This window comes from Crinia signifera, chromosome 1 (genome assembly GCF_055691185.1).
Source record: "Crinia signifera chromosome 1, ASM5569118v1, whole genome shotgun sequence".
Taxonomy (NCBI): Eukaryota; Metazoa; Chordata; class Amphibia; order Anura; family Myobatrachidae; genus Crinia; species Crinia signifera.
This window is the reverse complement of record NC_139217.1, coordinates 6,442,592-6,466,667: the sequence shown is the minus strand read 5'-3', so window position 1 is coordinate 6,466,667 and position 24,076 is coordinate 6,442,592. Positions and strand designations below refer to the sequence as shown.

At 41.6% G+C, this 24,076-nt stretch overlaps 1 protein-coding gene across 1 annotated transcript; it reads left to right on the top strand.

The window, feature by feature from the left end:
* Window positions 1-2,141: 2,141 nt before the first annotated feature.
* On the top strand, window positions 2,142-23,009 carry LOC146005546 (vomeronasal type-2 receptor 26-like). The gene is made up of 2 exons (XM_083147713.1): window positions 2,142-2,319; window positions 22,102-23,009. Exons 1-2 carry the CDS (start codon window positions 2,142-2,144, stop codon window positions 23,007-23,009), a joined length of 1,086 nt encoding a protein of 361 aa, XP_083003839.1.
* The last annotated feature ends 1,067 nt before the right edge of the window (window positions 23,010-24,076 follow it).

Genomic DNA, 24,076 nt, shown 5'->3' with positions numbered 1-24,076 from the left:
TGATTTTAGTTCTACCAGCTATACCCCTATTTATACTGTATCTTTCAACACACCCTGTACGTTACCTTGTAATTTGTTTTTTTTTGTTGTTTGCTATGTACGGCGCTGCGGACACTTTGCGGCGCCTTATAAATAAACGTACTACTACTACTACATGTGTATAGCGAACATACATCAATACTGGCTAATGTGCAACCATCAGGAATCACATCAAGATTATCCAGGGCTATTAATAGGGCCGTTGTATCCTGTAGCACAAATTCTGACTGCTGTATACATGGCCGTAAATATGTATCTAAATACAAAGAAACAGGATGAAAAATGGATCCCCTGGCAGAGATAATTGGTCTGCCAGGGGGGTCCACCAACCTCTTGTGCACCTTTGGTAAGGTGTACAAAAGAGGCTTAGTTGGATATTCAGTAATTAATGCATTGAAGATGTCCTGGTTGATAATGCCAGTGTCCACTGCCGACTTTAGGTACCCATCCAATTCTCGTTTAAAGGTATTTGTAGGCTCACCCGATAAACGGGCGTACACTGTGGAATCAGCCAATTGTCTCTGAATCTCTTTTTTGTAGTCACATAAGTCCTGAACCACAATGGACCCCCCCTTGTCCGAAGCACGGATCACAATGTCCTCACGTCTCCCAAGGTTTTTCAGAGCCCTCCACTCTGATTGGCTCAAGTTGGTATGATGTTCTTGTTCAGATTTACTGGCAGTTGTAACCGCAGATTCGACCATACGCGTGAAAGATTTTATGGACGCGTTTAATTCTGGCGGATCAAATGACGATTTCTTTTTTAATTTCTGCAACTCAACTGGTAGTTGCGATTTGGTTGTAGGTGTGCTTTGGTCCTTAAAGTGTTCCTGTAATTTTAACTGCCTGTTTAATTTGAATACTTCAGTTTTCCACAAAAAAATTACCAAGGTCAATAATGACAATGAATCTCATAATGTGTATGGCTGGCTGACGGGGGGCTCTCAGTCTGAAGCTCGTGGTGGCTATACGAGAAGACGTAGAGCCAATCAGAGTGGAGGGCTCTGAAAAACCTTGGGAGACGTGAGGACATTGTGATCCGTGCTTCGGACAAGGGGGGTCCATTGTGGTTCAGGACTTATGTGACTACACATAACACATACACATACAACATGTTTTTCTGCCAACGGAAAGGGACGGCGTTGGGGTCAAATATGGCCCCGTCGTACGCAAATATATTTATGTATGACTATGAGACGTCCAAAATACGGGCCAACAACAAATTTCAGGATTATATATCGATGTATCTGCGATACATCGATGATATTTTCATGGTGTGGACAGGCTCTTGACTTTGTTACATGAATTTGTTGATTATTTGAATGTACTGCCTGGGTCTATTAGATTCACTTTGAATTCCAGTTCCAGTAGAATTGATTACCTAGATGTGATGGTACATATAAGAGAGAATTGCGTTGCCACAACGCTCTTCAAAAAACCAACGGACAGAAACACTCTCCTGTTGGCGGAGAGCTTTCATTCGCAACCACTTAAAAATGGGTTGCCCTTCTCCCAGCTAATAAGAGCTGTACGAAACACCTCAGACCCGGATAAACTTGAGGAGACACTGGATAAAATGTGCCAGGACTTCGAGTCAAGGGGTTATATGAGTAAGGATCTGGCTAATGCCAAGAAACGTGCCATGAACCTGAAAAGACAGGATCTCCTGTCACCCAGCACAAAGAAAAGTACATACTCCAAAATTGTATTTTCTAGCACATATTCTATTGCTTCAAAGGAAATTCGCAGGGCAATCACAAAGCACTGGCACATCATCCAAACAGAACCAGTTCTGGGGGCCAGTTGTAGCTCTATGCCACTATTCTGCTACAAACGGAGTAGAAACCTTAAACAGAGGATGCTGTACACAGATGTGAGTCCTAGAATAGGACCTAAACAAAATTGGCTGAGCAAGACTGTGGGATCCTTTCGATGCACGGGATGTTCAAATTGTAATTTCATTAAAATAACAGACAGCTTTGTACACCCTAGAACAGGCAAAACATATAAGTTAAAAACCAAGGATGAACTGTGAGACACGTTTTGTGGTCTACATGATTATGTGCCCTTGCAAGCAAATATATGTTGGAAAAACAATACGCATGCTTAAAGAAAGAATTTCCATGCACCAGAGCTCCATCAAAAAAGCAGGGATAAAGATGGAACCTGGTACCCCACCAGTGGCTAAACACTTCATAAAATGTGGACATCACATCAGTGAATTTACATTTATGCCACTGGAGCATGTAACACCTATGAGGAGAGGAGGAGACCGACATGGTAAATTATTACAGAGAGAGTGTTTCTGGATATATGAGCTGGACTGCATGTTCTCATTTGTACCGTTCCTATAGAGTAGGAGAACCTTTCTACTGGTAATTTTTGCTACTAAATAGTGTAACTATTGACCCATGGTAAAGTACAATTCTTTCAAAAATATTTTTCATATTTTTCATATATTTTATGTTATTTTTCATGCTTATTGATGTAATTTTGTATATTATGTTAGTTGTGTATTTTTCTTATGTTATCTTCGATTTGGTGCCCCACATGCTGCAGTGTATGTAGTGATTAATTTAGGAAGCTTGGTAGCGCTTTTCAGCGGGAATGGATTTGTTAGTTTGAATGAATCTCGAAAACAACACAAGTTTGTGTACGCGCGTTACCATAGTAACGGAAGTGACGTATCACTCTTGCACCTAGGAACCCTCGTGTACTCCCCGCTGTAGTATGCAGATGGACGGGGACCAGCGACTGACGTCATTGGCGGGCGTGGACGCCGGCGTCTGACGTCGATCCGGGAAGCCGGAAACTGTTTACTCGCGGGAGAGTTGATGAGTGGACCAGGTGGAAACACGGGTGAGTGATCAATTTTCTCTTTTTAAGCACCGCAGTTTTAGACATCAGTGTCAGATCTTTTTCCCTTTCAGAAAGGTGCACAAGGCACCGAAACGATCCGTCAGGGGACCTTCAGCTGACTGCGGCCACAGTTTGGACAGCTGTATACAGTAAGAATTGTTTTGCCTCAGGGTGTTGGACTTCAATGGTCCTAATTGCTGTCTAATGTTACCTCACTGTGATTGCCGGACATGTCTATGGAAACTTGATGTTGCTTACGTAAAAGTCTAAAGCAAAGCTTCTGGTCCTGTGCTGGTTCTTCCTTAAATAGGAATTCATCTTTCTGCTTTTGGAAGGTAACTCTATAAGGCCTCAAATACCGGGCACGGACACCATTCTGGACTCCAGCAGCGTTGTGCGTACTAGCACTCTGTACATATATATATATATATATATATATATATAATATCAGTCTGGTGGAAGTCTTGCTGGGTAGAAGTCACCTCAAGGTATTTGCACCTGTTATCCCGACATCATCGAATCTCTACAAACACTAAGACCCTTCCACTAAATTGTGTAATAGGTCCTTTTATACATATGGCCTTCTGCCATTCGCGATACACTTATTGCAGAAGATTTAAAGATACATTTCCTGGGCTTATGCCACCGGACCTTCTTAACCATTAGTGTGGGAAGTTGTACTTAAAGTCATCACTCCCAGCAGTGATTGATTGTATACTGGTACTGTTCGTTCCGTGTACACCTCTTTTATAAAAAAAACTCTGATGAAGCCTCTGTAAAAGGCGAAACGCGTTGGGTTGTTTTTGGCATCTTGAAGGAACGAATGCTTCTATAAAATTTTAAGAAAATGAATTTTTTATAAAAGATTGCTGTTTAATCTAAAGCTGTACACTTTATTTGACGCTGTGTATAATCACATGTGAACCAGGTGGTGGAATATAATTCAGCGCTCTCTATATCTTATTACCTATATATAAATATATATATATATATATATATATATATATATATATATATATATATATATATATATATATATGTATTCGTAGTGCAAACAAAAAACTATTTTCTTGTTCCATATATATAAATATGATATTGAATTTGTAATATCTTTATTGAAGTTTGTTTTGTTCAAGAATTCTTTCTTACATGATGGAAAATTCTGGCTGCAGCTCAATGGCTGACTCAATGGGTTCGAACGCCGCTCCGGCATACGCCAATATTTACATGTTTTACATAGAGAAGATCCTATTTTTTCTTGTGCCTTCGGTAGCAGCCAGAATTCTCCTCTATTGCAGATTTATTGATGACCTATTGGTCATTTGGTCTGGACCCATAGCAGATCTTATCTCTTACATTGATTCTCATAATGCCAGCACGAGTCCAGTTAAATTAACTATCTCTTATAGTTAGCACTCAATAAACTTCTTGGATGTCACATTATCTTTGGTGAATGGTATAATATCTACATCCCTGTTTCAGAAAGATATTGACAGGAACAACCTGTTACATGGTTCAAGCTGCCACCCAGCTAGTTTAATCAAAAGGCCTGCCATATTCCCAAATGGTGCATGTTAAATGCATCATTTCTGACCCATGTGAGGCTGAGCTACAAATTGATATACTTATACAAAAATTCTTGGTACGGGGCTATAAACTTCAGAGTTTACTTTCAGCTAAAGACAGGGTTGCTGCTATTTCTCGAGAACAACTCCTGGCCCCCAAGGCAGCACCGCCCCCCATAAGTATCATCCCGTGGGTTACCACATATACCAAAGAAAGTCTGGTGATAAACAAAATTTCTAAAAAATCGTGGCCTATAGTCAAAACTGACCGTAACGTCAATATTCCTGATACTAGGCTGATGGCATGCTATCAGAGAGGCCCTAATATTCGTGATATTTTGGTCAAAATGGACATTACAGGATTTAACCTGCCTGAAAAACCTTCACCCCGGGGGTGTATTCGATGCACCTGCACGGTTTGTACATGTATGATACCAGGCAATACCTTCTACCACCCGCATCGTGGCACCAAATACAGCATTAGGCATACGTTATCCTGTCAAAGTAAATTCGTGGTCTACCATCTCATTTGCCCCTGCGACTTGTCATATATTGGCAAGACAGAGAGGAGTTTCAAGGAGCGCATCACCACCCACCGCTCTACCATCCGGGCAGCACTCGCAGGTGGCAAATGCATCCTGCCTGTACCTAAACATTTTGTGTCTAGACAACATACTTTGCCCTCTCTGAGATATTGTATGATAGACCACATTCCCCTCAATTTGAGGGGTGGTAATCGTAGCTTGCAACTTCTAAAATGTGAGACGCAGTGGATACACCGTCTTGATACTTTGGCACTACGAGTTCTAAATGAGTTGTCTCACCAGAAAATAATATTGATGCCTACATTTATTGCTTACTGGATAATTTGTTTGCATATATTTGTATAATTATCATTAAGTGCTATATTCTGCTCATGTGTATGATGATCATTGCTTTATTTATGCATTTATTACTTTGTTACCGTCCTGCGTACTACCTGTCCAGCTTAGTGCATAATCTTAGTATTTTCATACAGAGTTTTGATCATACCTATTAACTTATTTTATTGTATTCATTGCCAAGTTTAATAGTCAGTGTTTTCCTACTTGTCCTGTCGATTGTGCTATTTGTTTAATATGAATTGCACTTTGTTGTTATGTGTAACCTTGGTGATGGTAGCACTCATATGACGTCACTCCTGTTGCGCCGATCAGCTGGACGGCGGGAGACGTTTGAGCACGGTGGTGTATAAAGCTACGGTAAGATCTTGTTTTCATTAGCCTGAAGAAAATGTCCGATAAAGGACGTTGAAACATCGCTCTTAACAAAAGTTTACCTGGTGTTTTATTCAGCTGCGAGTGCCGCTCTTACCCCCGTATGTATTTATTTATTATTCATTTATTAACAGTTTCTTATATAGCGCAGCATATTCTGTTGCGCTTTACAAAGGGGACAGTATTTACAGACAGTCAAAATGTAGGAGGGCCCTGCTCGCAAGCTTACAATCTATAGGGAAATAGGCATTGATACATAAGGATAGATACTGTATTCTTTATTGCATCGATTCCACCAGAATGCAAGGTTCTATGACTGGTTCTGGAATTTGATAAGCTTGCCTGAAGAGATGAGTCTTCAGGGAACGCTTATAGGTTTGGAGACTGGAGGAGAGTCTTTTTGTGCTTGGGAGGGCATTCCACAGAGTGGGTGCAGCCCGTAGAAAGTCCTGCAGTCGGGAATGGGAGCGGGTAATGAGTGTGGATGAGAGACGCAGATCTTGGGAGGAGCGTAGAGGTCGTGTTGGATGATATTTTGAGATAAGAGAGGATATGTATGTTGGTGTAGTTTGGTTTATGGCTTTATGTGTAAGTAAAATACTTTTGTATTGAATACGTTAGAATACAGGTAACCAATGAAGTGACTGACAGAGTAGCATTGCAGACGATGAACATCTGGCTAGGAAGATTAGCCCCGCAGCTGCATTCATGATGGACTGTAGTGGTGAGAGTCTGTATTGGGGAAGGCCAATAAGGAGACTATTGCAATAATCAATGCGTGAGATGATGAGAGCATGGATCAGAGTTTTTGCAGTGTCTTGTGTAAGGTAAGATATATCATGTATCTATCATCTTGTGCAGGCACCCAGCCACTATCACACAGCATTGCGCCGTGGATTGTGCCGGTCTCTTGGATTTATATATAGAAGTCCAATAAGCCAGCACCCTCCTTATTATTCAGTCATCAGCTACCGTGGTGCACAACCCCAACAATTTAATACAGACCAGTCCATCTAGGGGGCACCCATCGGTTTTAGCAGCATAATAATCACAGGAACGCCATCTTTTGCAAGCTTTCGGATTTAATTATCCTTCATCAGGCAGCATACATAGTACAAAGACAAAATACACAATGCAAGTGCTCACCTTAAATGTGCTGTACACACCAATGCAGCTTGCGGGGCTGGCTCAGCGTCCGGAAGCAAGCCACAGGGAGGACTTCCAGGTATCCTCGTCGGTCACTTCTGGGTTGCTATCCGGGCCCTTATAGAAATAGACAAAAACCTTAGAGCAAAATGTCAATCACAGATTTCCCCAATAAGACAACCCTTGTAGGGCAACATAGGGTTTATTAGCACCAAAGTCCAAAGAGAAGACTTGCAGCTGCTTTTCTCTAAGGAATTGTCTCTGGAATCCACAGAGAGTAAGATCTAGAAGGAGGCAGAGAAAAGGCACAAACAAAGATGTGGGGCGCTCTTGGGTATCAGGATGAAAAAAGTTTTATTTAACACACAATGTTTAAAAGTAACACACAATTAATAAACAATGAAGCATGAAAAACACATATTAAAAATACTGAAAAAGAACAAATAATAAATGAAAAGAATTGCAGAATAAATAGTAAATTAAAAAATGAGCTAAGCAATTAATGAATATCGGCACACCCAACTAATTATGGTGCAAATAATTGCTCAGCTTGTTCCACCAGTGTGAATTTCTTCTTTGCCCTTTGGTAGGGTCTGGCAGGTGGATATATGCAAATATATGGGGTACAGTTCCTTATATAAGGCTTAAGTGTCCAGTTGTTTGACTGAGACCAATTTAGAGTATGGATGGCTAGTGTGCACACTAAGTGAAGTTGCAGAAATAGCTTGGAATAACAACGGTATAGTTGAAGCAAGAGTGGGAGCAAGGACTTCTGTTTTTTAGTTGTTACGTGGTTAAACAGTGTCCGTCCTGTCCCCTTTCAAGCTCTTACCAGTGGTTGTCTGCTGGTGTTTTTTCAGACTTGCGCTGAATGGAAAGGTCAGCACCGCAGCGCCCGCTCTCTCTATCCTCCGCTCAGCTTAGGAATTGATATCGCCGTTCAGCCGGTAATTGGTATGTGACGATTGCCGTTTCCTCCTGCAGCCTTCTCCGCTTGGAGACTCGCACGGCGCTCTGCCACAGCATCCGTGGGTGATGATGTAGTTTGCGGCTTGGAGGGAGTGTAAGTAGTCGGCTCAGCGTCTGGCGGGTATTGTAGTGAAGAGAGCGTCCTTCCTGGATTTTGCTGGAACGCGTTTCGCCGCGCACTGGGCGGCTTTGTCAACCAAGTGTGAGGTGTATCCTCTCTGGTCTGTTTAAATACTGGTCTCTTTGTTAAGCTCAGGTGTCTCTCATTACATGATCACCTGTGTGATTTCTCAGACTGTGTTTCTCCCATTAGGAATACAAAGTTCTCACTCTCAGATGGAGGTTGCACAATTACTTATATGGTCTCAAGTTTTGGGCTAATTCATTAGTTGATTCCACTGTTGTTTCTTGTGGAAAGAATTTTGTATCCTTTAATAGCAAGTACAATTTTTCAATGCTGGTGGACTTGTAGATGTGACAATACATCGAGTATGCAATTTCTTTAAATATAATTAATAGAAAAATTATATATAATAGAAAAAAATATATGTAATAGAATATAAAAAATATGCATATAAAAATCAATAACCCAATGTTTAGAAAAACAGATAATTAGTACTTCATGCATAAGCCACTATATAGGCTTTTTCTTCTTTGGCTGTTGCGGACAGTTCATTGTGGTAATTCCCCTATCTAAATATATAGATGTACATACATGTATAAAACCAAGTGTATCAATATTTCTTGTGTTTGCAGTCCATCTACATTTTATAATGTCGACGGATTGCATGTACACAAATATTCAGGGACATTTCTTCCCTAAAGGGGACCCACTTTGCTATACGTTATTCAGTCACTGTTCATCACATTGAGGGTCATTAGTTATTAGCATTATATATTAGCTGGTTTGTTTCATTATAGTTAAATACACCCTTAACAGTGACTAATTAATTCAGCATCCGACATTCCCCAAACTGTTCTTAAGATAAATAGATCAATCTTGTTCAGGGAATATCAGACACAGTGAATAGAGTCTGGTTGTTACAAAGTAATCTGTCAGAATCAAAGGTGGACAAGTAATATAATACAACTAAACATACATATAATATAGACAGATAAACAGATGAAGCAGAGAAAGCTATAGATGTGCAAGTTTCACATTACATAAATAAGGGGAGAGAGATCCAATTGCTAATATATTAAAGTGATATGTGCAGATATCTGATCTTCTAATATCTCAATTGCTACGCCCATACATGTGTGTGTGCATATCATACACACTCACATACATGCGCGCGTATCGATGGGGAGGGAGATGGACGGGACAGCAAAAAATTGTTGTCTATTTCAATATATATACAGTATATATATATATATATATATATATATATATATATATATATATATATATATATATATATATATATATATATATAATAATAATAATTTTGTGTAAATTCAGTGAGCGGGTGGACACGGGAGGGGGAAGCTGTACGGGATAAACTAGGAGTAAAAACATGAAAGAAAGTTTCAGAGGATGCGCTTCAAAGGAGGGGACCCAAGATTTTTTTGAAGGTGTGCCGAATGGTGGATGTTGACTCTAAATGAACTCTAAATCGATGTTTTCATTCAGGCCTTGGGGTTTAAGGGACTGTAGTTTCAGGATCCATGCTGCCTCCTGCCTGCACAGAGTCCTGAAACGATCCCCGCCCTGGCTTGTTATTTTAATATGCTCTAATCCTATCACCAGCATCCCTTTAGGATCACTATTGTGCACTTCAGAGTAGTGCCTTGGATGCTGTGATTGGTACATCTATTCAGAATGTTCCTACAGTGTTCTGTCACTCTGTTTTTAAGTTGTCGCGTGGTGCGTCCAACATAATACATGTGACATGGGCATATTAAAAGATAAACCACGTATTGTGTGGCACAGTTGATAAACGTCTCTAACTCAAATTTCTTGCCTGAAGTTGATGCCTCTACCACCTGTTTTTTGTTGCTAACATACTCACAGGTGATGCATCTCGTATGGTTACACCTGAAGAAACCCCGTACTTCTGGACCAATCAAGGTTCTTTGTGTTAGATTTCTCCCATTCTGCTTTTTATCTTCGAGCTGACTTGGGGCCAGAATGTTTTTAAGGTTTCGGGCCTTTTTAAAGATTATAGGAGGTTGTGTATCCAGATTGCTTTTAATTATTGGGTCGGTACTGAGGAGTTTGTAGTTTCGTTTGATAATAGATGTAATTTTGCCAGCAGCTATGTTGTGTGTAGACACAAAAAAGGGAGTCTTATTTTCAAAGCTGTTTTTTTGTGATCTTTTATCAAGTTCAGCTTTGTTTTTCTTAAGTATATCTTCTCTATTAAGGTTTTCTGCATAATTAGTGGCTTCCTCCAGCACTTTTTGTGGATAACCCCGACTTTTAAATTCTTCTAGTAAATTATTTGCTTGTTCTTTAAATTGGGTATTCGAAGTGCAATTCCTTCGAATCCTATGAAGCTGGCTTCTCGGTACATTATTGAGTCAGCTTTTTTTATGATTGCTAGAATAAGGAATAAAACTACACACATCTACCGGTTTTTTATAGCTGGAAACTGCCACTCTTCCGTCTATCACCTCCACCATAATATCCAAAAAATTAATCTGTGTCGGGTGATGCGTGCAGGTGAAGGATAAACCAAAATCATTAGTGTTTAAATATTCAACAAAATTTGTGATGGATAAAGTGTCTCCGTGCCAGATGAAAAACAGGTTGTCGATATAGCGACCATATAGGACCAGGTTCGACGCATAGCTTCCTTCCCAAACCAATTTGTGTTCAAACGCACCCATATATAAATTTGCGAAGCTAGGCGCAAACCTGGTCCCCATCGCTGTACCGAGGACCTGTAAATAAAAATTGTGATCAAACAAAAAATAATTGTGAGTTAAAATAAATCTGATAGAGTCCAAGACAAATTTACGCCTCTCCCCTGAAATATCCTCATCTGTAAGTAGATAGCCCGAGACCACCTCCACACCTTTTTGGTGTGGAATGTTGATGTACAGGGCCTGGACATCGCAGGTAACGAACTGATATCCAGGCTCCCACTGGAGGCCTTCAACCATCTGGATAAACCCAGTGGAATCCCGTATATGTGATTTCAGGGAAGAGGCATGTGGCTGTAAAAAACTATCTACAAACTGTGATAAATTAGATGATAAACCCCCAATCCCAGAAATAATAGGTCTCCCAGGTGGATCATGCAATGTTTTGAGGATTTTGGGGAGGTGATAGAAGATGGGGATGACAGGATAAGGTGAGTGTAAAAAATCTAATTCGTTTTTGTTTATGGCACTATTTTCTAGAGAAAAGGTGCTTCATAGTGTATTAACCAACGTTAAAAATGTATTAGCAGATAAAAAGTATCCACGGACAGGTCCAATAAGCCAGCACCCTCCTTTTTATTCAGTCATCAGCTACCGCGGTGCACAACCCCAACAATATCTATATCTATATCTTATATATTTGGCTACATCTGTCACTCAAAGTGTGTCTGACCCTCTAACGCTGGGTGGAGCCTCTGACTCACATGACAGAGAACCAGCCCAGTGAGCCCACACTCATAGGAGGGACACATTGCTCTGCTCCTGCACTTTCCTTTTAAAGTATGATTGCCATCACCTGTGTTAAAGCACATTTCCTATCAATTAACCTGTTCAACACAGATGGAGGTAATCATACATTAGGAAGAAAGTCCAGCGGCAGAGCATTGTGTCCCTCCTGGCATGGGTCATGTTGGGAGGTATGCACAGTGCCAGACACCCTCTGCCTCCCCATGTTACCCAGCAAAGACAAAGCTACTCACCAGACACACCAGGTGAGCGCCCCCCGCCGCCCCCCTCCCGCGATTCGCGGGGCCCCTCCCATGATGTGCGCGCTCCCCTGCCGCCGCGAACCCCCCCTACCTCAATTCGGGGCACTCCACCCCCCGCGACCCCCCTCCTCCCGCGATTCGCAGCAACTCGCCCCCGCGTCCCCCCTTCTGCGATCCGCTGCAACCCCCCACGCCCATCCCCCCCTGCACCCCCCGCGACCCTCCCGTCATTCGCGGCACCCCCCCTGACCCCCCCTCCTCCCGTGATTCGCGGCAAACCCCCCGGCCCCGCGACCCCCCCTCCCGCGATTCGCTGCAACCCCCGCGCCCACCCCTCCCGCAATTCGTGGGTAACACAGCATGCAGCCAATAGTGAGTTTCACACTAAAAAAGTGAAATCTCTCTGGCCAATAGCCTCCTCTGACAGGGAATTGAAGAGCTTGCATAATAAAAAAATTATGCCAGCATATAGGAGGGGCAGGAACCTTGCTGACATGCTGGTCAAGGTAGATGTCGATATGCACAGGATATGTGGAAGAATTAGCGCAATAAATTTGAGGGAGTGCAGCCTACTACAACAGGAAAGAAGGTACACCACCTCCTAGGTACACTAGAAAAACACAAATTTAGTTGTAGCCAGGCGCAACTTCCTCAAAAAAGATATTATAAACCACCATAAATTTGGACAGGGGTTTATTGAATTAAAAACAAGCAAACAAATAGATTTTATACAATATACAAACAAATTCTTGTGGACATCGGACTTGGATCGACAATTTTCATATATTCGAGGATAGGTATACAAGTTTATCTCACCATCAACCGATGCTGCGGTGGGCGAAGTCCACCTTCAGGCGAAGTCTCTGCGGCACCACCGCAGAAGGCTTGGTTCTTTGGATGAGATCCTCAAATCAGGTGCAAGTGCAATAAAGTACAGGTGCAAGGAAGGTGCGATCCCAATAAAGTGTCCAAGTGTCCAGGTAAAGTGCAAAAAAGCAAATATTGCACTGGGTAGAATCAAATATTGTGTCCTTAAAAGCAGGGTCAGCAACGCGTTTCGGAGACACGCCGGTCTCCTTTTTCAAGCTGGGTATGGACACATATTGATTATACAGCCTATTTATACCTACTTCTTAATTTGCCCTCCAATGAGAGATCCGCGATTTTCGCGGGCCAGAAGTGCCGTGCGTTCCACACAGCACTTCCGGTTTGCATTCCACCCAGCCTGATGCGGTGTAAGGCATCAGGGAGTGGATTCTGATATTACTTCCGCAACTTGCGCTTACCGGAAGTGCCGTGCATTCCACACGGCATTTCCGGTTTGCATCCCACTCGCTACACAGGAGATTCATGAGCCGGAGGCAGCTTATAGATGTTAATACACAATTTTTACACATTTTCTTATTCTTTCTTTGCTATTTCCATCAGCATCTTTTTCTTTTCTGTGTTTTGTATTCGGTGGGGGCGTCTTGGAGATTAACTTCTTTTCTTTCATCTCCGTCCGCCATTTTTCTTAAGGGCAAATTTAAGGGCACATGACAGGAATACTTCTCTTTCCGAGGTGGCTCTCCTCATATTACCGGTCTGTGCAGTACTTCATTCCTGCATTGTTCATCCCTAATTACCGGGAGAGCCAACCTCATTGCTTCATTATTCCTTTTTCCAGCCATCGTAGGTACATATAAGAGATATAATAAATAAAACAATATTAGACATAAAATCTCTTAAAATAATTACATTAAAATGCTACTATAAAAAGATTACCATAAAACGATAAAAGAAGGATAAAAACACTGACAGTAATTTATTCTAAAAACCACTTCAATTCAAAATCAGCATTAAGACCATTTGGGCACAAGGTATCTAAAGTAAAAATCCATTTCATCTCATTTTTAGCTAGTCTGATCTCGAGATCCCTGGTCTTCCAATTACAAGTCACTTGTATTCCCAGGAATCTCTTGATTGCTCCTTCACATTTGTTATGTTGTTTAGTGAAGTGATCAGACAATGGATGAGTCATGCATCCTTTTCTTATATTATATACATGCTCGGCCAATCTTAATTTTAGGTTTCTTGTGGTTTTTCCTATATAAATCATGTTGCACTCACATTCGAGCATGTAAATTACATTCCTAGAATGGCATCTAATAAACTGGTTGACTTTGTGCCTTTTGCCATTGATTTCAAATGAAGTGGTCTTTTTCTCATAGCCATTTTTGTTAGTAGTTTTGCACATGAGACATGACCCACAACGGTGGAATCCTTTGTTTCTATCACTTCCCCCAATTTCTAGGAATGTAATTTACATGCTCGAATGTGAGTGCAACATGATTTATATAGGAAAAACCAAAAGAAACCTAAAATTAAGATTGGCCGAGCATGTATATAATATAAGAAAAGGATGCATGACTCATCCATTGTCTGATCACTTCACTAAACAACATAATAAATGTGAAGGAGCAATTAAGAGATTCCTGGGAATACAAGTGACTTGTAATTGGAAGACCAGGGATCTCGAGATCAGACTAGCTAAAAATGAGATGAAATGGATTTTTACTTTAGATACCTTGTGCCCAAATGGTCTTAATGCTGATTTTGAATTGAAGTGGTTTTTAGAATAAATTACTGTCAGTGTTTTTATCCTTCTTTTATCGTTTTATGGTAATCTTTTTATAGTAGCATTTTAATGTAATTATTTTAAGAGATTTTATGTCTAATATTGTTTTATTTATTATATCTCTTAAATGTACCTACGATGGCTGGAAAAAGGAATAATGAAGCAATGAGGTTGGCTCTCCCGGTAATTAGGGATGAACAATGCAGGAATGAAGTACTGCACAGACCGGTAATATGAGGAGAGCCACCTCGGAAAGAGAAGTATTCCTGTCATGTGCCCTTAAATTTGCCCTTAAGAAAAATGGCGGACGGAGATGAAAGAAAAGAAGTTAATCTCCAAGACGCCCCCACCGAATACAAAACACAGAAAAGAAAAAGATGCTGATGGAAATAGCAAAGAAAGAATAAGAAAATGTGTAAAAATTGTGTATTAACATCTATAAGCTGCCTCCGGCTCATGAATCTCATGTCTAGCGAGTGGATGCAAACCGGAAGTGCCGTGTGGAATGCACGGCACTTCCGGTAAGCGCAAGTTGCGGAAGTAATATCAGAATCCACTCCCTGATGCCTTAAACCACATCAGGCTGGGTGGAACGCAAACCGGAAGTGCCGTGTGGAACGCACGGCACTTCCGGCCCGCGAAAATCGCGGATCTCTCATTGGAGGGCAAATTAAGAAGTAGGTATAAATAGGCTGTATAATCAATATGTGTCCATACCCAGCTTGAAAAAGGAGACAGGCGTGTCTCCGAAACGCGTTGCTGACCCTGCTTTTAAGGACACAATATTTGATTCTACCCAGTGCAATATTTGCTTTTTTGCACTTTACCTGGACACTTGGACACTTTATTGGGATCGCACCTTCCTTGCACCTGCACTTTATTGCACTTGCACCTGATTTGAGGAACCCACCAAAGAACCAAGCCTCCTGCGGTGGTGCCGCAGAGACTTCACCTGAAGTAAAAGCCCACCGCAGCATCGGTTGATGGTGAGATAAACTTGTATACCTATCCTCGAATATATGAAAATTGTCGATCCAAGTCCGATGTCCACAAGAATTTGTTTGTATATTGTATAAAATCTATTTGTTTGCTTGTTTTTAATTCAATAAACCCCTGTCCAAATTTATGGTGGTTTATAATATCTTTTTGAGGAAGTTGCGCCTGGCTACAACTAAATTTGTGTTGGTCAAGGTAGATATGACAGAGTTAACCAAGAAACCAGTAGTGGGCCATTTTCTAACTCGCCACAAAGGATGTTACAGGTGCATTGGGTGCACGACCTGTGGAGCCATGCTTGTTGGGAGCACTGTTAACCATCCACACACGGTTCATAAAATACCCATTAAACATTCAGTGACATGCTCCTCTAAGTACGTGGTTTATGTTCTGTCTTGTCCATGTGGCTTATACTTTGTGGGCAAGACAGAATGCCAGTTTAAAGAATGCATGGCAAACCACAGGTCGGCTATCCATCATGCCCTTAGTACTGGTACCAGTGACCAACCGGTCGCAAAGGAACTGCGTCCTTATGAAGCACAGCATAGCAAGCATCAGATTTCAAATCATTGATCACATACCCCAGAATGTCAGAGGGGGCAATAGGAGCAGAAGACTGCTACAAGCAGAATCCAAATGGATTTTTATATTGGATACCCTATCACCGAGAGGGTTGAACGAACAGCATGGGTTGCAGAGCTTTATTTGAAATAATTATTGTATTAAAGTAATGGTTTAATATAAGAACAGAGTGCGATATGCACCAAGCCCTGCATGATTTGCTTTCGTTCATAACTAACGGTGACCCGTCGAGTCATTTATTACATATGGGTTTAGTGCTTTTAATGAAAACAGTTTGGTATTAAATAAATTTATATGGAACATATCTAGAACTGTTTAATATGAACTATGTTAGCACTCCCTATGTAAATATGTATTTCCAGCGTTTGTATGTTTCACTCACTGTATTTTTTTTTCACCTAGAATTGTTTAGCACAAGTGATATGGCAGTTTGCTGCCTCCTAAATGGCTTATATTAAGCCTCTTAACCATGTTTTTAAATATCATTTTCTTTGTTTTACTTTTTAGATGTGTCACCATGGAGACGGCTGCTTGCGGCGCCCAGAGCGAGGCTTGGCTGTGAGCTGCGGTTCACGAGGCGGGGCAACGGCTGATGACGCGGCGGGTAGTTCCCAGACGAGGTACTGGGCTCCCTGAGTGATGTCATCGGCGGAGCTACGCACGTGGAGGCGGCGGGAGCTGGACCTGGCGATAGACGCCGCAGGTAAGCACTATCCAGGTGGGGTGTGATTGCTTAGGGGGCGGGTTCTGCCTAGATGTTTAACTATGTGCACTTGTACTTACACTGTTGATCCCTGAGGGACGGGCAAGACCCGAAACATGTTGGATCGTGTTTGAAATAAAATACCACGTTTATCACTAAGAAAGCCTGAGAGTGCCGCCTGTCTGTACCCGCTATCTACAAGGTCGTAAGATCCTACTGAGGAGGGCACCGGGTGTTACCAACACATTCAAACAGCGAGTGCCGGGCAAAAATAATCTTTATATATATATATATATATATATATATATATATATATATATACTAGCTGACCCGCCCGGCGTTGCCCGGGAAAACCTTGGGGTTTCTTTATTTCCAAAATTGCTGAAAAATGTCATCTTACAGTATGCTGTGACAAAGACCTAAGATTGTAATTTGTTATAGATTCCACCATAATGTTAGAATGTGTTTGCATTGATACTTAATGATGGCAATGAAATCAGGTGTGGTGTTTGAAACACAACGCTCCTGGGTTGAAAACTTGTATGTGTTGATGAATTCCACATCCACCCCTGAGATTTAGCACCTACTGTATGACATATCCTCCAACATCTGAGGGTCAGAAATCGGTACAAAATCAGAAAGGGACATGTCCACACCTCAATTTCTATACTTTCAATGGTACAGTTTCTAGGGTGTGTAATTACAGGCGCTGAGTGGGTGGCATCCGGGGTGGGCGTTACTTACCGCGCCATAATTGATTAAAAATTCACTGCTCCCTGCCACTGCCACTCACCTCACCGAACCTGCCTGCAGCAGTCTCTGAGGTCTGGGGATCTGTAAAGCACATGCACCGAGCATCTCTACCAAACAGTGGGGCAGCCCCTGAGTGTGGGAGCAGGTCCGCGGGCCTGGCCACATGATGTCATGACGCGACGCACACTATCTGCACCACTGGGAATGGGTGCAATGGGCCAAATTCTTCCCTACACCCGCCGGGTCAATCCACTGATCCAGCCATCACAATCATCAATGGATGCATTGATAAGGTTTGGAGTTTAAGAAGTTGAAGAATAAGACTGAGAAAAAGAATTGCCATGTTACAAAGTGTACAATTTACTCAATAAATCGTGAAAAAAATGTAAATGTACATAGAAGTATAATCAAGAAATGAAAGTAGGATTAAAAAATAAGTTCTGATTCAAACTGATAATTGTTTGGATGGGGTGGGTTGTGAAACAAATCTATAGGTGAGGGTATGGATATTGTGGGCATAATTGGTGTTTGTTACACCTACAGGGGGCCCTCAATTGATGGGATTTTCACTACAGTGTCACGGTCACAGTGTCACCATAGGGGGATTCCCAATTGGGGTCCAGGTGGTCTTTTAGGGACCCTTTACAATCCTGTAGGTCTCTTCTCCTTGAGCTTACAGTCTCCCTTAATGATAGTCAATCACTGATGGAGACCGTAGGCTCCAGGAGAAGAGACCAACGGGATTGTAAAGGGGTCCCTAAAAGACCACCTGAACCCCAATTGGAAATCCCCCTACGGTGATACTGTAGTGAGAATTTCTCATCAACTGGGGACCCCCTGTAGGTGTACCAAACACCAATTATGCCCACAATATCCATACCCCCTCCACCTATAGATTTGTTTCGCAACCCACCGCCATCCAAACAATTATCAGTTTGAATCCGAATTTATTTTTTAATCCTACTTTCATTTCTTGATTGTACTGTACTTCTATGTACACATATTTTTTTTTCACGATTTATTGAGTAAATTGTACACTATAATGTGACAAATCTTCATCTCAGTCTTATTCTTCAACTTCTTACACTCATAACATTCAAACAAATGCATGCAGCGCTCATGCCCATCGACCAAACATTATCTATGAATGAAAAGAGTCTGGGAAACCCTTAAGGCAGAGCAATGCCTGATATCCAACTGACTAACAGGGTGAGTGCAGTGTACCCACTTTGTATTGATCAACGGGTGCATTGGCCAGGACAAAGATTTCTCAGTGCAACTGGCCGGGGAGCGCAGTGACAGGCTGGAGGACTGGAGAGACGGATATGGGGAACAAAGTAGAAACGGTACATTAGGTACAGTTTTTATTTGCCGGTACAGACGGTTAAATAAACGGCAAATTATTTTTGATGTGTTCTGTGTGTTTGTGTGTGTTGTACTGTTTTTGTGTGTGTGTTGTAGTGTATGTGGTTGTGTGTGTTGTATTGTATATATCTTTCCAATGCGTAAGTGTGTGAGGTGTGCTACGTATATACAGTATGTGTATGTTGTGTCTTTGTGTATCTGTGCAATGTTTAAGTGTGTGTTTTGTGTGTGTCGTACTGTTTTTTGGGTGTGTGTGGTGAATGTGGGTGTGTGTTGTGCTGTTAGAGGTATGTTATGTGTGTGTGTTGTGTGTATCTGCCCTATGTGTAAGTGCGTAAGGTGTGCTATGTATAAATCTGTGTGTGTAGTGTGCTGTGTGTATCTGTGCAATGTTTAAGTGTGTGTTTTGTGTATTGTACTGTTTTTGGGTGTGTGTTGTAGTGAATGTGGGTGTGTGTTGTACTGTGAGTATTGTATTGTGTGTATCTGCCGAATGTGTAAGTTTGTGATGTGTGCTACGTATATATGTGTGTGTAGTGTGCTTTGCGTATCCTGGCAATGTTTAAGTGTGTGTGTTCTGTGTGTTTGTTGTACTGTTTTTGGGTGTGTGTTGTAGTGTGTATGGATTTGTATTGTACTGCATGTGGTGTGTTGTGTGTGTGTGTGTATCTGTCCAATGTGTAAGTGTGTGAGGTGCTCTACGTATAAATGTGTGTGTTGTGTGCTATGTGTGCGTATGTGGTGTACTGTGTGTGTGTGCGTGTACAATGTGTATGTGTGTGTGTGTGTTGTGTGGTCTATGTATATCCTCAATTATTTCCTAATTGTTTAAAGCCTTCACCATAATGTTAGAATGTGTCATTCATACTCAATGACAGCAATGAAATCAGGTGGGGAGTTGTTCCTTTGCAAACGGTTTCCCAGATCATCGATCTTTTCCCCAGAACATCAATGAAGGTAAATTACAACTTGGTGTTTTTTAAATTTCTAAGTGAAATTTCCCAAAAACGGCTTCTAGGTGCACACCACCGGGTCCAGAGGTATCTTGTTGCTGTATTTGGTGTCTCTGAGTGCCACGGTGTGTCCGCAATGCGACGGACACGCACACACACACACACGCACACAGACTCTTCAACTTATTATATAGATATATATTACTGATGTACTTGTTTCTCTCTGTATAAGATCCCCAAATCTCGGTGCAATAACAGATGTCCTCCTGGGTACAGAAAAGCCTCTAATGGAGGAGTCCATGCCTGTTGCTATGACTGTGTCCCGTGTTCTGAGGGAGAGATGTCCAATGTTACAGGTAGGCATGTGTCATACATGGGAAGATTCATCATATGTGAGTAGCTGAGGTTACACTTGTCATGTTAAATGCATTCATGATAGATGTATGATAAGATGAAAGTAATACACGGATTACAAGGTACAATGACCTTTAGGACCTTCTGTCTCATGATTATAGAACCAAAATGTATTTGATGCCTTTAATTTAAAGTATAGATAGTAGCATTGCAAACAATACCTGTAAATAAGCAGCAATGACCCGGTCTGAACCCAACAGATAATGAATTATTGAACCTGTAATACAGTAAGAAGACATCCTTCCATCTGAGTGACATCTGTATTACATTTAAGCAGGTGGCCTATGTTACCAAATGGTTGATCTGCATGGTAATGAAGATTATAAAGGTTAGTCCCACCATCCACAGTTCCAGACCTGTAAGTTGATGCTTCTAGATGGCCCACCCATCCCATGAGACCAACCAACTCTCCAAACCTCCACTTTTCCCATTACTTCCTCTCCTCCCTATAGAATATATAAGGGGAGCCCTAGACTGTGCAACCTAAATAGAGAGGTGCTACCATGCCTAGACTTATAGTGCTGCACACAGAATATAAAAATAATGCAGATGCACCCTCTAAATATTAATAATCAGAATTGTTTAATAATCAGGTGATGTTTGTATTGTTATAAATCGTAATGCAAAAAAATATCATCTGAACAACACTCATCACAGCAGTTCCTGGTGGAGAATTATGATAGTTAAATTTATAGTTTCATTATTTTATATGAGTCATGTCTTAAGGAAATAATGGGCTTGTGTAATGATTTCCAAGCTCTTCCAAAAATATTCTTATCATTCTAGTTGGGGTTTATGGAAGTGATTTATTGAAGTCCACAGGACAAATGTTAAAGTCCAAAATTCGGTTTGGCTTTTTGTATGACCTATCTATCACTCACTAATACTGTATGTCATTATGTTAAGGGTTTACAGGAATAGTATGCTTATATTTTAGAGAACAAGCTTGTCTTTGCCACTTCTCTCATGATGGCTAGATTTGTCATAAAAAGGAATTAGTTGTAAATTTTTACATGGTCACTTTGACAAAATTGCACCATTTTCACTAGACCACTAGCTTTCATTGATAGACCTTAAGATTTATATATAGTCCAGCCAAAATATTTTGCCACTTTTGCAAAAATTGCAAATTTACAGATGGAGTGGCTGTCATCTTTGCAGGGGATGGTGGAAGATTCGCAATCTGCCATCCCCCGCCAGCTGCCGTAAGGAGACGCGCGTGCGTCCCCTTACAACGCCCCCCCCCCGGTCCACCCTTCCTCACCGCCGGACCTCGCCGCGTTCCCATACATCCCCGCTCCCCCCTAACCCTGCCCATTTCCCTGAAGCAGAGACTGGCAGCGTTCCAGTCCCCCCAACAACAGGAAACTGGGACGCGCATGCGTGTGGGACGCTCGTGTGTCCCAGTCAGATGTAGCGCCGCTTGCCAGAGGTGGAGGTCTGGCGATCCCCAGCGATGGATGAGCAGCGCTACATCTGTACAAAAATGTTGCCACTTTTCCTCATAAATACGGCATCCTTCATTATTTGTGTTTCACTTTATATTATTTTATGAAACTAGATATAACATTGATTTAATTTTCTATACTATTTATTCATACTTTTGCATACTGTACCTTGCTAGAACAGGAGCATTCATGTTAACATTGGCTTTAGAGAGTGTACCAGTGGGATACCAAAGAGGATTGGTTTATGACATGGGTCTTCAAACTTTGGCCCTCCAGATGTTGTGGAACTACATGTCCCAGCATGCCCTGACAGTTTTGGCATGCTCTTATAAAAAAATGTGGCAATGCATGCTGGGACATGTAGTTTCACAACATCTGGAGGGCCGCAGTTTGAAGACCCATGGTTTATGACCTGAATAAAGCAATTACTGAATTAATTATTTTATATAGCGGCACAGCACACAAATAAAAAATGGATGGATATTTTAGGGTGTGATTTACTATGGATGTTTACAAATTGATCATTATTAAAGTTATTCGCTGTACAGATAACAAATCATTTCTTTGTTTTCATTTAAGACAGTGAGATCTGCCATCGGTGTCCTGAGGACAAGTGGTCGGATGAGAGAAGAGTGAGATGTGTTCCTAAGACGTACAACTTCCTCTCCTATGACCAGGACACTGTGGTGCTAATATCTTCAGTAACAGCTTTATCTTTCTCTGCCGTAACATTATTTATATTGGGAAACTTTATTTATTACTGGGACACCCCAATTGTGAAAGCCAATAACCGGGCTGTGAGCATCATTCTCCTGGTCTCCATCTTGCTGAGCTTCCTCTGTGTGTTCTTGTTCCTTGGCCGGCCGGTGGATATAACCTGCAGGATGAGACAGACATCATTTGGGATCTTCTTCTCCACAGCTGTCTCTTCTGTACTGGCCAAGACTGTCACTGTCTACTTTGCTTTCAAAGCCACCAAGCCTGGCAGTCCCTGGAGGAAGTGGGTAACTCACAAAGTGTCTAATTATGTGGTCATTGTGTGCTCCTCTGTCCAAGCTCTGATCTGTGGCGTCTGGCTGTCTATGTCTCCTCCCTACCAGGAGTATGACCATCACACCTACCAGGGAATGATCATCATTCAGTGCAATGAGGGGTCGGTGATCGGGTTTTACTCTATGTTGGGGTACATGGGGATCCTGGCCACTGTGAGCTTTGTTCTGGCTTTCATGGTCAGGACATTACCAGACAGCTTTAATGAGGCCAAGTACATCACCTTCAGCATGCTGGTGTTCTGCAGTGTCTGGGTTACAATGATCCCGGCCTATCTGAGCACCAAAGGGAAAGATGCGGTGGCTGTGGAGATATTCGCCATACTGGCCTCATGTGCTGGGGTTCTGGGCTGTATATTTCTCCCAAAGCTGTATATCCTGCTTATAAAGCCTGAACTGAACTCCAGAAAAATAATGCTGGAGAAGGCCAAAATATAACATGTTTCATAGTGTCCTGTAGAACACTGCAGTGGCTTTATATTACCTGAATATTGTTTAATTAAACCAAGTTGCATTATAATATTTGGTTATATAAAATCAGCATAGATGCATTCAGAACTGTTCCAATGGTATCATGGTTACAGCATAGGGCGATGCTAATTATACTAATGTTATTTTATCTTAGATTTACTGTACAACTAATCTGCTATTATCAAACATGTTAATGTAACATTAAACATATAATACAAATTACTAAATTATCATCATCATCATCATCATCATCATCATCATCCCATGGTCTCTTGGGATGATGATGGTAAATACAATATGTGTTTTGTCTTATTTCAAAGGAAATTCAAAAGTTACATTTATAATATATTGACTATTGCAACACTGAGGGCGATATCTAACCATGAGCAGAGTTTGCAGCTCACCGTCGCTGCATTAGAGGAACAGAGAGCCCAGGGGGGAGGGAAGTTGAGTCAAGCTAGGAAGAGAGGATCGGTAGCTGGGTAATGGTATAGGAGGAATAGCAGATGGAGGAAGCGGCAGGAAAGCTCTGAACTACCAAACCCTAGTAGATACGCCCCAAATGGATGCAGAAACTATGATTGGGAGTGAGGATCTAGGGGAGCTGGCAGGGGAGGGTTCCTCTAGCAACCAGAGGAATACCCACACTGGCAGGGAGGGTAATTCAGAGAGGAAGGTCCCAAGGCAGATAGTGTGGTAAGGGATTCAATTATTAGGAAAGTTGATAGGGCAATCAGTTATCGGGACCGTGATAGGCATACAGTCTGTTGTCTTGTCATATCATGGACCAGGTGGACAGATTATTGGGAGGAACTGGTGAAGATTGTCTTAGTGCATGATGGCACCAATGACAAAGTCAGTGGTAGATGGGATGTCCTCAAAAAAAAAAAAACTTTAGGTATCTAGGCAATAAGCTTAGGGTGAAAACATCTAAGGTAATAATCTTATAAATATTACCTGTGCCACGAGCTTGCACAGGGAGACAGAGGGAGATTAGGGAGGTTAATGTGTGGCTCAAAGATTGGTGGTGCAGG